This window comes from Rousettus aegyptiacus, unplaced genomic scaffold, assembly GCF_014176215.1.
Source record: "Rousettus aegyptiacus isolate mRouAeg1 unplaced genomic scaffold, mRouAeg1.p scaffold_m13_p_1, whole genome shotgun sequence".
In the NCBI taxonomy this organism is placed as follows: Eukaryota; Metazoa; Chordata; class Mammalia; order Chiroptera; family Pteropodidae; genus Rousettus; species Rousettus aegyptiacus.
This window is the reverse complement of record NW_023416284.1, coordinates 109583685-109599387: the sequence shown is the minus strand read 5'-3', so window position 1 is coordinate 109599387 and position 15703 is coordinate 109583685. Positions and strand designations below refer to the sequence as shown.

The window sequence follows — 15703 nt, the reverse complement described above, 5'->3', positions numbered from 1 at the left end:
CTCTCTCTCAACAGTTTTTTATTCCACATATGCTCTTGATACTATATTAGTTTGCCAAGAATTCCTTTTATAAGTTAGTTTTATATTTTGTTTTTAATATAATATAGTTTTATATATTCTTTGCTTGTTATTTATAAAATACATACTTAATAATTCTTGGTGTAAGTGGACATAGAAAATATTATAACTTTTCAAATCTGTGAAATGTATTTTAATGTTTACTAATTTAAGAAGAAAGATGATAAGAAAAATAACCTTTTTTTTTACCCTAATCTGAAATCCACACTCCCCCCCACCCCCAATACTCTCAATATCTGATATGTTGAAATAATGTAAGATTTGTGGCTATGTCCTAATACAGACCAAGCTCAGAATTCACAGCTAGAAAGGTGTCAAATCAGACCCAGAGAGTGCGTGTGGGGCTTTCAAACATTCCTGAGAAGCAGGTGCCAGGGTGGTGCTCAGGGACACCTGGGGATAACTGTTTTTTCCCCCTAGAATGAAGATATAGTTTTGCTGACTCTGAGATTGGTTTTAGAAATAGGAGTAGAGTCAGGATACCAGTAACTGATTTCTACTAAGATTATAGATTGTGTAAGGGCATAGAGACTTGAATAGTGATGAAACACTAAGTAATAAAGGTCTCGACTTTTCAGGTCTACACTATCATGAGCAATTGCATGAGCCCATTAGGGATATCCAGGGCCAGGGGATGCTACACCCACACAGGTGTTATCAGTGACATCATAGAACAGTATATGGCCATCTTAATAAGATTTTACAGAATGATTTTATTTAAATTTGGAACTTGATCTAAATAAGTTTGTGTGTATATATTTGAATAGGATCTGGTTATGGGTGGTTTTATACTAAATCATAAATAATGGTCTGTTGAAATGGGGCCTATGTTCTGAACAATATCAACTGTAAATGATTGCATTGAGAATATGCATTTTTCTGCCTATAAGCATAGACATATCATTCTATTTACTTTATACTCAAAACTCAATTAATTTACTTTTGTGTTTTAGAGTGCTTATAGGCAGTCCTGTGCTCATATTTTATAATGTTACTTTAACAATTTATATCATTTTATATTATTATCTATTTAGTATGGTTATGAAGTCTCATATTTTCAACTAAACTGCAAGCCCTTGTTGATAATCATCACTCACCTGCAACTTTTGTTCTCTGTAAAGGGTGTTGAGTCCTGGCAAACATAACTGAGCCGAACAAAATCGAATTGAATTGCAATTTATGATTCAAGTGGATTTTAAAACTAGAACTGTGTGCTCATGTCTTGCACTATAATTGTGGTAACACATTGAACAGTGTTGTATTAATGAAGGCAAGACGTGAAAGTCAAAACACTGGCAGGCTTTCCCTGTAATACAAGATTTTTGATGTCATTGACAGTGACATACATCTCTACTACCCACCCTGATTTACTGAGGAGAGTACTGCTATTCTCTGAAAGCCCTGAGGATGGAGAGAGCTTCCAAAGAAGTACAATGGGGCCCGATTTCCTCTTTTCAAATTCCTTTCTTTGCTAGCTCTTGAACACACACGCACATGCACACACAAATGCTAATTATTTTATCTGAAGTGTCTTTCAAGAAAGGAACTAAGAAGGATAAATAAATGAAAAATTGAATAGTGCCATCACTGTTTGTTTTGGGTGAAAAAGATCATTTTGGGAAACGTATTGAATGGCCGACAATAAATGTGCTAAGGTTATTCTCAAATTATGCAATTCACATTAATTTCCTCTGAATCTTGCTAGAAAACTTGTACATTTGGGTTGAGCCATGTTAAAGAGTTTTCTGTTTTTTTGTTGTGTTGTGTTGTCTCTCCACAAACTGTGGTCTGCATATTCTTTACTATTTTATTAGTAAGGGAATCATTAGGAGAAAAATTACCATATTTTACACAAGTAGTTAGGTGTTTCAAGGCTCAGTTTGGAGGAAATTATTTAATTTCGTTAGTTTTTAATTACTGTGATGATACCATGAGGGCATTTGGAACTGTTGTACTGAATCTGAACTCTGATTTGAGAGTTTTTATTTGCATTATTAATGATAAGTAATGTAGGAGTATGTTCAAATGAAATATCCTTATTTTATCACATATGTTAATCAGAAGGAAGAACCAAGGTTAATATTTTCATAGGTTCTCATTTTGAAAATCTTTATTTAAAATTTTAAATATCAGTAGATGTTCATATAATACTGACTCATAAATTTTCTCATTTCCAAATTGAATTATTATAAGGGGCAGTGTAATACCGTAAATAGATTGTATATTTTAATATGCATTATTTACAGGTTAAAAATCCAATTATGACCTATTCTCTAATATTCTCAACAAATATTTTACTTAAAAAAATCTTATTTTTTTTTTTAGGGAGTCCCAGGATTTCCTGGAAACCCAGGATTAATGGGGCAAAAGGTGAGTATTAATGAAAGCCAAAAGATTTGGACTTGATATGCTTATTAAAAGGACAAAGTGGTGATACGTCTTCACATAGAATACCTTTTTACCACCTTCATGGTCACGGTTAATTATTCAAATACGTTATAATTTCAGAAGCTGTGATTTGTACCTTACACATTAGTTTTTGCTGCTGTTTTATCCAGATGATAATTTGGATTTACAGACATGCTTTCTCTTTTTCTTGGTTACTGTGCTCGCTTTGGCAGCATGTATATTTTACTTGGTTACTTTTCTATCTTGTGTTCTTAGATCCTCCTTTTGGGGTAGTTTTACTGCTTCCTGAACTATATCTTGAGACATTCTTTTAGTATAGACATCTTGGTAATAAACTTTCAGTTTTTATTTAATTATAAATATCTTTATTTTACTCTTTTTTTTGGAGAGATAATTGTATATTTTATACAACTCAAGGCTGACAATTATTTCTCTGAACACACTGAGAATTTTCTTCGATTGTCTCCTTGCTTCTGTTATTGACTGAAAAATCTGCTCTGATTCTCATTACCATTCTTTTGTAAGTAGTCTCACCCTTTGGGATTCTTTTAAGGTATTCTATTTGTTTTTAGTGTTTTTAAAACTCACTAGGATGTATCTAGATACTTTCTCTGTTCATCCTGGTGGGAATTCAGTTTGCTTCCTGGCTCTGCGAAATTATTTCCATTAACTCTAGAAGACATCAGTCATTATCTCCATATTGCTACTATTTTATTCTCTCTGTTGCCTCTTTCTGGAATTCTAGGTAGATATATTTTATTCCTTCTAATTTTGTTCTCTGTATCTCTAAATAGCTTTATATTTTCTTATCCTTGATTCTGTCTTGCATTCTGGTTTAAATTTTTTTTAGTGTATTTTCTAACGTGCTCTTTTATTTGGTTTGTCTAATATACTATTTAAACCATCGATTGATTTCAAAAATAAATCATATCTTTTATTTATAGTTATGATTTTTAATAACATCTTTTTATTCTTAATAGTTTCTTGTTCTGTTTTCAGTCCTAATAGTCTTCCTGATTCCATTTTTTAATTTGTAAAGATTTCACATGTAGTTGTAAATTCTGTTTCTGAAAATGCAATTTCTGCAGTTTTTTGAAATTCCTGTGTGACTGTCATTCTGTGGTTTGCTGCTACCTTCTTTCTTTTTTTGTTGATTGTTAGCTCATTGCTTCATCTCAGGTGGTAGAAATCCTATCAGCCTAATTGGGGCTCTTGCTGGTAGCCATGATTTCAGCCCCTTTGAAAGTCTTGACTCTTCCCATGGCTGGCGCAACAGGTAGTTTCCCAAGTTGAGCACACACCCTCAGGCAGCCTCAACATTCTGACTACTGAATCTTTCCTTCTGGCCAGGTTTCTGGATAGTTCCAAATCCTCATAATTATAGCCTAACCCAGAGTACATTTTATTAAAATGAAGGGTCTTTAAAGACCTCCCCTACTTCTTATAAGACTAGCACTCTCTCACAGAAGATGTTCTTTCTAGGGTTTTTTATTCTGGATTCAGAGAATCCCTTGGAATACCTAGTCAGCCACAATCCCAGAAGCTGAAGTCTAAATGCTGTACCCTAATTTAAAAAATTACTTTGTGTTTGCTATCATAGCTCTTAAAACTATGACAAATAAGAAAACTTTCTCTTGATTTGTTTTTCCTTTTGTCTTACCAATTCTTTGTGAACTGCTGGGTCTTCCTTTGAAAGAATGGCAAATGTCACAGCTGACTTGACTTAGTAAATTTGAATACTTATTTGAACATTTGACTTAGTAATTCCATAGATCCTAGGTCCAAGTCTTTAAGGTATTAGATTCCTAAGTTTTCAGCCTTGCCTTGTTTCTTTCTTACAGGAGAGGAAGGGAAGGTAGACAAATTAGGCTGATTGATACTGAATTTTCATTCTATAATGCTTTGGTAGGAAATTCCTAGAAATAAATTGATAACTTTCAATTTTAAATTTGATCTGTATTTGATTTTCAGGGAGAAATTGGGCCTCCAGGACCACTAGGAAAAAAAGGATCTCCAGGGATACCTGTATGTTAATGTCATTATTATGAGAGTGTTTGAAGTATTGTTACTGTGTACCAGGAGTTCTTATTCTGGACTTTACAAAACTGGATGAGATCCAGCAATGAGATTTTGGAGATCCACAAATTCCATCTATTTATATGAAAAGGATTATGTTTATGTCCATTTTTCTAAGACAATGTATATTTCTTCAGGTTCTCAAAAACCTGACCACCCAAATAAAGATCAGAGCCCTTACTATAGATAAATCAGAAAATAAACATTCTAGCTATTCATTAAAAAAACTAAGTACCATGAAAAAGTCTAAAGTTCTTTTTCCACTTTTTAAGAAATTTTCTTTTTCCACTTTTTAAGAAATTTATAAATTTATTGCATTAATGTTGGAAAATACATTCAGGAGAGGGCGTATAGGAAGATCCTAAATTAGTGAACAAATGATTTTGGAAGTTTTGGGAGTAGAAGGGACATGAGTTTGATACTAAAAATTATGAAAATTTTATTGTGTGTGCAAGATTACATAAAAATTAGTTCAGTTTATTGTTAGAAGTGATTAAAAAAAATCTATGAACCAAACTGCCTATAATAGCTTTATCTTTAAGTAAAATAAATTACTTTCATGTTTCAGAGTTTATGACTACATTTAATTATGTAAGTTAAACAGCGTATATTTTACTCAATGCTTAGTGCAAGATTTGGTGAACTTTGCATATCAGTGTCAATAGGAAAAATACTGTTTATTTCGATAAATTCTACTTTCAGAGAGATTTAAAAGCAGATTCTTCCCTTTAAAATGGAATACTCTCTACTTCCACCATCAGTACCAAGTTATTTGATCATTGAAATAATAAATTAAACTTAGTTATTTACCAGTATCTAAGTTAGCCTCCAGAAAAATAAAGGTATTGAGTAGAATTTTATTGAGCTTCAAGAATATCTAAATTTAACTTTTCTAATATTTTTATACTATGCTATGAACTAGTACATATATTTTTTTATAATTGCAATGCCATCCTAAATTGACACCAAGTAGTGATAATGATATTTTCAGTCTGGCCATATACAAGATTATGTTTTCTGATGGTATTAATTGAATTTTTTTCACTCATCAATTTCCTTTGCAATTTTTAAGAGAAAGGAAGTGATTTTTGGTATATATAATAATATTTAGAGTAGAATATAACATAAATCAGGTCCTCGTTGCTAGAGTAGTTACCATTGTCTTATTTTGAATTATATAGTTAGTAATGACCATTTTATAACTTGAAGAGACGTTATTATATTTAGAGATTTATTAGATTGTAACTCTTTCAAAATATTGTTCAAGAAAATAGAAATTGTAAGTAATGTTGATCAAGATAACATCTATGAAGAAACCTAATTCATGACAAAAGAAAAAAAGTATAGGAAAAAAAAACTTTTCTTTACATTTGTCTTTTAGTAGCTCTTCGGTAATTTATGCTATTTGTAGGTTCCTTGAGCAACAGAATTATAAGGGCTCTGCTAGCCTTCATTCTATTTTACTTGGGTTGATTCTTTAGTATTCTTTATTTGGTTGTATATGATAAGATTTCCCAAATATACTTTAGTGGATTAATTATTATGAGACCATGTAACTTGAAAATGAATTTAATATTTTAATATATTTTTCTCTATATTATTCTTGAAATTCCCACTTAATAATATAGGGTTTGACGGGAAGGGATGGCTCACCAGGTCAGCTTGGAACACCAGGATTGAAGGTAAATATAAGGAAATTAATAAGATTGAGAACTTTGTGCAAAATGACCAATTATATGTTTAGTAAAAGATTTAGCTACATTGATTTTATTTGAATATGGTTTTAATTCTATGAACAACCACTTGTAAGAATGAGATTTTAGGTGAAAACTAAGCCTATGAGATGGACTAAAGTAAAGCAGGTATGTTTTAAGTTGGGAAGGGTATAGAATCTGTCACTAATCACCTCCCTCCTTCCTTGCTGGCATCTCAGAGGGCATTGAGGAATATAGAGTTCTATGAAGTTAGGTGTCAAACCTGTAATCTAGAGCACTAGTAGATATGATTGAGTATTAATAGTTTACCAATTTCCCAGTCCTCTTCTTGGTATTTATATTTAGTGGAATGTATATGGAATTTTTATTTGTAAAATGTCTTGTAGTGAGTTTTATTAGACATTTCTTCTCTCAGGACTGTGGGTAAGATAGCGTATTATCTTCACTGTCAGATTTTTAAAAAGTATTTAAGATGCCAGTTTAGGTAAAACTGAAATTATTTGAATACCCCGGTATGACCATTTTCTAGGTGTATAGAATCCTGTGCTAAGAGAACTATTCCATTACTTTTTTTTTTTTTAGAGGATCATTATGTACATTTTTGCTAGACTTAGGAAACTGTTCTCAACTATTTAATGAGTTTATAGAACAACCTTCCAAAAGGAAGCAATAAAATTGTTCTGGGAGCATTCAACTAGGCATTGTCTCAGAGGAATTGACCCTAATGTATTCTACTTTCGATTTCTAAAGTATTGAAGTACAGACAGGATAAAATGTCATGGGAGCCCAAAGATTAGAGAAAAGTAGCTTCCCTTTCACCAGTGATGGATCCTTGTGGATCCCTGGAGTATTATGGGTCTTAGCAGCAATAGGTGTGCAGAGTTGGTATAAAAACAAAACAAAACAAAACAAAAAAACACCTTGAGTGACTGGGCTTTAACAAGCAGAGGTTGTCCATAATTTTGCACGGTCATTTTAAAGACTAGCTAAAGTAGTTGTATTCTCCTTAAGTATACAAAGTACAAGGGACTCTCCCATGGTGTTCGGGGTGCTCTAATTCTTGAGAATACAGCCTAAGATTTCATCAGCTTTTTAAAATTAGCCACTTCACTTTGTTGGCTCACACTGAACTGGAGTTCAATTAAATCTGCTGGATTTTCCATAAAAGATTTTTAGAACAATGCATTTGTGGCATTTGTAGATTCTGCTGATTTGGCTGGGGAGGCAAGTGGCTGTTTCCAATATCACGGTTTATTTTTAGATGAATCACTATAAAGTTCAGTTTCCTTCATCTTGTGCAATTATTTTGTTAAAAATAGATTCAAGATGTTAAAATTATACCTACTAATGTAATCTTTTCAGTGAAAACTTTCAACTTCTTTTCATGCAGTATATTAGCTTAAGCGTTGGGAACTTCTGCAAAGGGCCAGATAGTAAATATGTTAGTCTTTGAGAGACATTATAGTCTCTGTTGCAACTACTCAGCTCTTCTATTTTAATGCAGAAACAGCTGCAGATGAACATAAACTGTGTGGGATGTACTTGTGTTCTCCTAAAGCTTTACCTACAAAAACATGCACTGGGCTGAATTTAACCCATGGGTCAACATTTACTGACCTCTATATTAGCTTATCTCTGTCAGTTTTGTCAAGTATATGTTTGTGGACTGTGCCTTCTGTATCATCACTAGAAGTTGTAGGGTGGGACAGAAAGCTGTATTAGACAGGGAAGGGATGAGGCTGAAACTTTTTGGTAGATCTTTAGAAAATGTCTAATTTAGATTATAATACCTCTTTTTAGAATATCTATTGAACTTTACCATACTACATTCTAGTTTTTAAAAATATTATTTAAATGATATTAGGAGATATTAAGATAATCAAATCATGTAACTTTTGGCAAATTTCATCTCTGTGAATTTCAGCTTAATCACTCGTAAAATTAGAAATGTTAAGGGAAAATCGTTCCATGGTTCAATAATGCTGTTTTGTGCTAAATGCGTTAATTAAATCCATGTATTAGGTTCACATGTTTTTCAACATGAGCAGCCTAGAAAACTTTTTAAAAGCTGAATGTGAAGTTGGTTCCTTTATGAGTAAACACAACTTGGCTTTGAGTTATCATTGCCAAGCCTTAATTAGAGCTTTTTCCAGACCTTGACTAGCTTGTGATTTCAGGTATCAACATATATCTTAAAACCAGAACTACTTTTGACAGTTTTCCTTTATTAGTCAGCAGACATGTTCTTTTTTTTTTTATATCCAATCCTCTTTTTCTAATATTCTTTGCTCTGTCAACTTGGTCTTACTCTCCAAGTTTCTGTTAGAAAAGACTGCACTGGAATCCTGAAAAACCACAAACTATGTTTTCTGATTCATACTTCTTCAAAGAAGCCACTGTACATTCAAAATTTTCTTTTCTTTGGTTACATTCTGCATGTGAGCCATAGTGAGAAAGTGAAATAGGGCAAAGATGAAGATTCTCAATCCAGAGGATACTGTTAAGCTACATGACTTTGATCTGTACAGTGTGGAGACCTAGCTAATTAGCACTGGTGCCTAAAGACTTGAATCTCTCCCCTTACACTGAAGCTGCCAATGTAAAAATCCAGCAAAAGCATTTAACACTTACTTTTAGAGAGCTTTATAAATGTGTGCATTTACTTCTCTGCATTAAAGAATTTTTCTTAGGAAGTAGGCTTAATGTATGGAGTTTCAAACAATTGGAAAGTTAAAAATGTAAAAATTATTTTATTTCCTAAGCATCTATATCAGATAAATTATGCCTGTTTTTATTTGTTTGTTTGTCTTAATTCAAATGGTTTGATGCATTGACAGGGAAATAAAGGCGAACCTGGACTTCAAGGGATGCCTGGGGCTTCTGGGCTCAAGGTAATTGTGATTTGATGCATTCGAAATATTTTCAAAGAATTATAAGTTCTTCTTCATTATTTGATGAGATTTAACATTTTGTATCCCTTAAAAAAATTACCTGAAATTAGGATTACCTATATCACAATAATAAGGTACATGAAAGGAAATGGCCAATGTTTTTTTGTTTGTTTGTTTGTTTGTTTTTGAGGGGGATACTTTATCATATTTTGGGTAATAAAGGCATGAAATGTACTTTGACTGCTTTGACTTGATTTTTCTAGAAATGGTGAAAATTGTATACTAATATGAACATACTCTCTGACCCAGACCCAGACAATATTTCTCTCTTATATAGTCAAAAACAAGAGTGTGGTTCCTGTAAGTGATTCTATTCCTTTGCTTGCTTTATTTTCAGTGTGAGGACCCATGACTGCCTTTACAAGTTCCCTTCAAACCAATTGGTTTATGTTTGTTTCAATAAGATTTTCAATTCTTTTCCAGTCTTTAAATATTTAGACTACTATTCAACAGCTTAAGAGTGGGCACAGTAAGCCAAGAGAACAAAACTTAGTTTCCACAAAAGGTAGTAGTCTTTAGTTAATGTGACAGAGTTTTGGACTAATGGTTAATACAAAACAAAACAAAAACAGCATGTTTAGGATTACATCCCACCTTTTATAATTTTAACCTAAATATTATTGATACATCATCACTATATACTTTCTGAGAACTTCCTTAAGATTTTTAAAAAGGAAATAACCGCTATGAAATAACCCCTATGAAATAATGGAGAGTAGAAAATTTGAGTTAAGACAACTCATGGATATTCTTTGTACTGAAAACAGTTCAATGATTTACTTTTAAGAAAATAATATTCTATATGTATAAAGAAAAAATATAACTGTGCATATGATTTAACTATAAGGTTGTTCATCCCAATATTGTTTATAAAAATAAAAATTGTGAAAACTAATGTTTAACAGTAGGAATATTTAAAATAAAATATAGTAAACCAGTACAGTCGAATACTATTCTATAATTAAAAATTATGTTTTAAAAAACATATAATAAAGAACTTTACAATATTAATATATTTTGAAGTAAAAGGCAAAAAAATTATGCAATAGTACATATTGGTAACTAAGTTGTGTATATGTGTGAGAGGTAGAACAATATATAATAAAATAAAAATAGTAGGTAATGAGATTTTTAATAATTTTTATTTTATTTACCAGTTTTGTAACTATAAAATAAGTTCTTAAAAGTATCAATATGAGGAAAAATAGTTTCAAGGAGAACGAGAAAATGGTTAGTAAATAAAAAAGGATACTTGTGGTTCTTTTCGCTTTATTTTTTACTTTGTTCTTGAAATTATAAAATATAATAAAATACCAAATATTTATAAAATTTTAAAATATGGTATGCTATCAGAACTTCTTAATTATAGGGAAAAAAAATGTTTAATTGAGACTCCAGTAAACTTTTCACTCTTTACTATTTCTTTAGTACTATAAAATGTCGGCAAAATTTTTAACCATCAATTTTAAATTTGAGATGTATCAGAGATAAAAGCTGGTGTTATTCATCAGCAGCAGGTCTTGATTTTTATGTAATTTCTGTGTGACCTAGGGAGAACAAGGAGCAGTGGGTCCACCCGGAGAACCAGGATACCTGGGCTTACCTGGAATTCAAGGAAAAAAGGTATTCATTGTTTGGGAGATGTAATTCACTTTTAATCAGCTGGTAACACGTAGATTTTCCTTTTGTGAAAGTAGCATAGTAGAACTGATTATATTTTTAATGATAAGCTGACCTACAGATTCATCATACTATGTGGAATATGTGTAACCGCATACTAATAGCTGTGGTATCTTTTAAGTCCTTGTGTGGGTATTGTCTCCTAGAGGAGGATTTTGGAAGACACATGCAGATCAGAAAATATAAACATATAATTAAGTAATATCCTGTAACATTAGATTGTTTTGCAGTCAATCCAAGTGAATCAAGAATATTTAGGAAAAGTATTCAACATCACTCTTACTGAAACTGGGATAAAAAGTGAAAGGATAAAAGTTACAACCAGAATGTTTGACCACAAAGTACCTGTCTATGAAACAATTATATAAAAGTTTATCTAAAATTAAATTAAGGAGTTTAAAATACAAATCATATATACCCGTATAAAATGTTTTGGTGAGATAAGACAGCAGCACTTTAGATATGGTCTTACTTCTGCTCTTTCTCTCTCATTAAAGAACCCTGAGCTGTTTCTGTATAAAGATTATTTGTTTGGAGGTTTTAAGCAACAACTGACTGCCCATTTGTCAAAAAAGTCCATGCCTCTGTAAATATATACCTTTCGGGTGAAAAGTGAATATACTGGCTTTTATTAGGAAACGAATACAAACTTCATATCCCTTTCTCTTTTAGTTATTCTGCCACTTCATTTTTCTGTCCCACATCTATTGTCTACTTGGCCACTAAATTATTATGCCCAGTATGATCTTTAACATTTTTGTTCTTATGAGAAGTAGGCAGCACTTGCTGACAGTGGAATTAACCTCTTAGCAGCAATTAAGTGTTAGACCTTTAGTGAATATTAAGTAAATCTACTGTGAATATATGTTTAGATTTAGAGAGTTTCCTTTTTCAAAAACTTGCTATTTAAAGAAAATCTGTATTTTGTTTGCAATAAACACAAAACTTTCCTCTGTATGTTTGGATAGCATGGTATGTTTGAAATTTAAAGACAATGTCCAAGTTCAACTTTGGGCTAGTGCTTACCTTTCCTGTGGGATCATTATCTCTAAGAATGAGGACATTGAACTAGCTGATCTCTAATGCCACGTCTAGCTGAGAAACTCTAGGAAACTTATGAAGTATAAATTTTTCCCCAAAAGTTCATTTTTGAAGTGTATATTTTCTAAAATATCATTTTACCATTATGTTTTGTTTTGATGTTTCTTATAAATTTATGGCTACCGTGAACCTGATGAAAGATTTTCAGTTTGTCAAAATAAGTCCTCTCTTGCTTGTTTGTTTAGCCTCAGATTGTAATCAGTATAGAAAAAGTTTTCTTTTTCCTGGTAAGATAAGGATATTAGTAAATTTTCTTTTGAATGTAAAAACATAAGAAAGTGTTCAGTTAGAACAGCATATCAACAAAATATGGTTTATTCTCTTCCCAAGTATTGTGTTGGAGTCAGCTTCTGTATATAAGGCATTTGTGGAATTTGCATGAGATCATATATTTTTTCTTTGCTGAAGAAAAACATGTTTATTTGAAAGGAAGCAGAATATACTAGAATATTATACATTTAAACTCCCTTTTTTTAGGGGGACAAAGGGAATCAAGGTGAAAAAGGCATCCAGGTATGTTGCTGGCTTTTTTTTTTTTTTCTATTTAGCAATAAAATCAGAGCTTTGTTCTTTTTAATTCTCAAATTGCTTTTCCAGCTCCTTTCACCATCAATATCTACCTGTAAAATCCCAGCTTTCTACCTTTGCTACTAAATTTCTCAGACCACATCAAATCCAACCTTAAGATTCTTCACTGTTGTAGAAAACTTGGTAACTAAGTGATTCAACAAAATAAAGATATAGATTTTATTACATACTTCTAATATATGTTTATTTCTATATTTATAATATATACGTTTCAAAAAAGTGATTTGAAATTGCATATGGCACAAATAGATTTGATAAATCATTGATATCGAATGTAAAACATTCAAACTAATAAATAGAATGAGAATTATAGAGAAAATTATATTAAGCTAAGAAAATCTAGGGTGCTTTAGAAGGACATTTGGTTTGGGGTATCTTAGTAACAAAGGCAAAGAGGAGAACCATGCAGCTACTATAAGAGACAAGGACAGTCTCACCTCAAAATAAGTGGCTGTGGAATGTTTTGTCATTAACCGAATACTGACCCATGAACAGGATGCCTCTAGCAGAATCAGTGATATACTTATCTGGAATAAATGATATCTATTGGTCTTTCAATCTTTTTAGTTTTAGAACCAGGGGATGTTTTCAACAATAAATTACAAATCCAGTGTCCAAACAGTACTTTAACAAAGTTTTTAAAGTTACAAAGCTCAGTTGTAGTGGCTGAGTTTTGCTATGCAGAGTAAATGTAGCATAAAAAGAAAAATATTTTCAAAATTTCACAGATAGAATTTTGAAAGCTCTAGAATTTCTAGAGTAATAACCTCTTTCATATCAGGTAGGAGGAAAGATTCAGTAATTACACTGGTTGTGGAGATAGGTGGATAGGAAATTTCAAATTGAAGTCATAATAGAGTCAAAATCTTCTAAGATCACAGTCTAACAATTGTTTTTTCAGACTTTTTTTGAACTAAAGATATTCAAGGGTTATTAGATCTCTCTAAGTTAATTTTGAAATTAGGAATGAGGTAAATTTTAAGTCAATGCCTGTGAGCTACAGACCCATATATTTCATTTTCTTTCTTCAAATTGCTTTTGGATGTCTCACGTGCACTACAACATGTCCAAATCCAAACTTGTCATCTTTCCCCATGAATCATCTCATACTTGTAGATTCTTTGTCATGGTAATTTGTTTCATCACATAGTCACCCAAGGAAAAAAAGTCTTGGAAGTCATCTTACAACTCAATCTCTTTCTTCACATTCATTCAATTTTATGCATGTCTCTTGAACTTGGCCTCTTTTCCCTGTCACTGCTATCCTAATTATTTCTTGTCAGCAGTCCTGGATTACTGTGATATCCTCCTAACTATTTGCTCTACTTGAGTCCAGTCTACTCTCCTCCCATCTCACCCCACACACACTTTTGCCAGCATGCAATGTCTAAATTACATATCTGCTTAGGAATCTCACAATAATACTTTACACATTTCAAGATAAAGTCTGGCCCATAAAGTGCCTCCTGTTTTGATTGAATCTGCAGTTTTATTCTTGCCACTCTGCCCACCATTATCTACTCTTGTCCACTGTTTTATCCAAAAGGAGTTACTTGCCTTTGTCCTGTGTCTGTCTCCCTGGTACACCCTTCTATCTTTTCTCCCTAAAGGCTATACTCAGGATTGAGTCATTTTCCCTGCCCTCTCTGTCAGATGTTTCTTCCTATGTTTCAATAATATTCAGCCCAGATGTCGAATTATACATCATACACTAATCAGACAGTATTTTCATCACTCTAATTTAAAAAAAAATTTGTCATTCTTGATTTAATTGCTTATCTTTCCTACCACTCGGTAAGCAATTTGAAGGCAAAAATGATACCTTTGGTTCAGTGGCTTTAAAGGCCAGCAAATAGGTGCTTCCCAATAAATATTGGGAAGCACCTATTGCTTTACTATCACCACAGTGATAGTAAATCACTATGCAAGAATGATTTAAAATTTTAGTCACTAGGTCTTGAATTGATTATATTAATCTAGGCATATGTTTCCCTAGAAACTGCTAATGATCTCATTCAACACATGGATAAAGTAATGCTTCAGGGTCTAGCACAATGTTTTATATAGGGTGGATATCCAAAGATATTTATTAAATAGACAAGTGTTTTTATATCTTTATTAATTTTTCTCTCATGTGTCTTGATTTAAAGATCTTCATTCAAAATGTTTTTTACAGTTTAATTTTTAAAAATTTCTCTAAAGAGGTCTTCTTGTCCTCATGTGTATTGTCAGCACTGAACATAATCATGCCATTGAAATTAAAATGTGCACAGCAATTGGATTTTTAAAATATTTTTATGCTGTTAATGTGGACTCAGCAGAAAATTCTCAATTACTTAAAATTATTTACATGTTCTCCAAAAGTTTGTCTCTATTCATTTAACTATAAAATTAGATTGACTTTCCTCTCACTTTTTCTCTGAGAGACTAACTTCCCAATATCTAACATCATTTTACATATTTCATTACTGCTTTTGTGACATTTGTTTAGACTACAGGATAATAGATGGTTTGTGTTGTACATTTGATCGCATCATGTATACCAACTAATAACATTTGTTAAATTTTAAAGGGGCAAAGGGGAGAATATGGAAGACAAGGGATTCCAGGGCAACAGGTATTTTTTTTTATTTGATGGAAAATAAAATAATAAATTATGTAACTAGACAATGCTGAGAGTTACTTACAAATAAAAATGGGTGGGGAGGAGGGTAGGTATAATGTGCTTTCTAAGTATACAAGGTTGAAAATGCTAGGTGGTAATGGTTTAATGATTTGCTCTAATTATTTGTATTATATTTTTATTTTCCAATACTGATACTATTGATGGCTGTAAAACGTGCTTTTCAAAGCTTTTTCTGGCCAAGTAAGTGATTAAAAGTAGGTAATTCACCCATTTCTGGGAGTATTTATACACAAAAGGCTTCTATATAATGGCAGTATGTCCAAACCTGCTGTTTAGTCTTGATTTTCTTCTCAAAATATGAGCAGTTGAGACCATATGTAGTGAAGAAATGTATTTGTTTTTCTCCAGTTTGTTCAGAGAAATAAATCACTATTCCATTATCTTGAGGGACTGTTATAGAACACATACATAATAAGGTT

The 15703-nt window shown here is 32.0% G+C and overlaps 1 protein-coding gene across 6 annotated transcripts in view; it reads left to right on the top strand.

Moving 5' to 3' along the window:
• Positions 1-15703, top strand: part of COL21A1 (collagen type XXI alpha 1 chain) — a 343061-nt gene that overhangs the window by 317261 nt on the left and 10097 nt on the right. For all 6 annotated transcript variants that reach the window (XM_036230926.1, XM_036230969.1, XM_016145688.2 and 3 more), the window contains 7 exons: positions 2404-2448; positions 4459-4512; positions 6192-6245; positions 9116-9169; positions 10781-10852; positions 12488-12523; positions 15171-15215. In XM_036230926.1, the coding sequence (XP_036086819.1) occupies positions 2404-2448; positions 4459-4512; positions 6192-6245; positions 9116-9169; positions 10781-10852; positions 12488-12523; positions 15171-15215 (360 nt within the window). The remainder of the gene's footprint in view (positions 1-2403; positions 2449-4458; positions 4513-6191; positions 6246-9115; positions 9170-10780; positions 10853-12487; positions 12524-15170; positions 15216-15703) is intronic.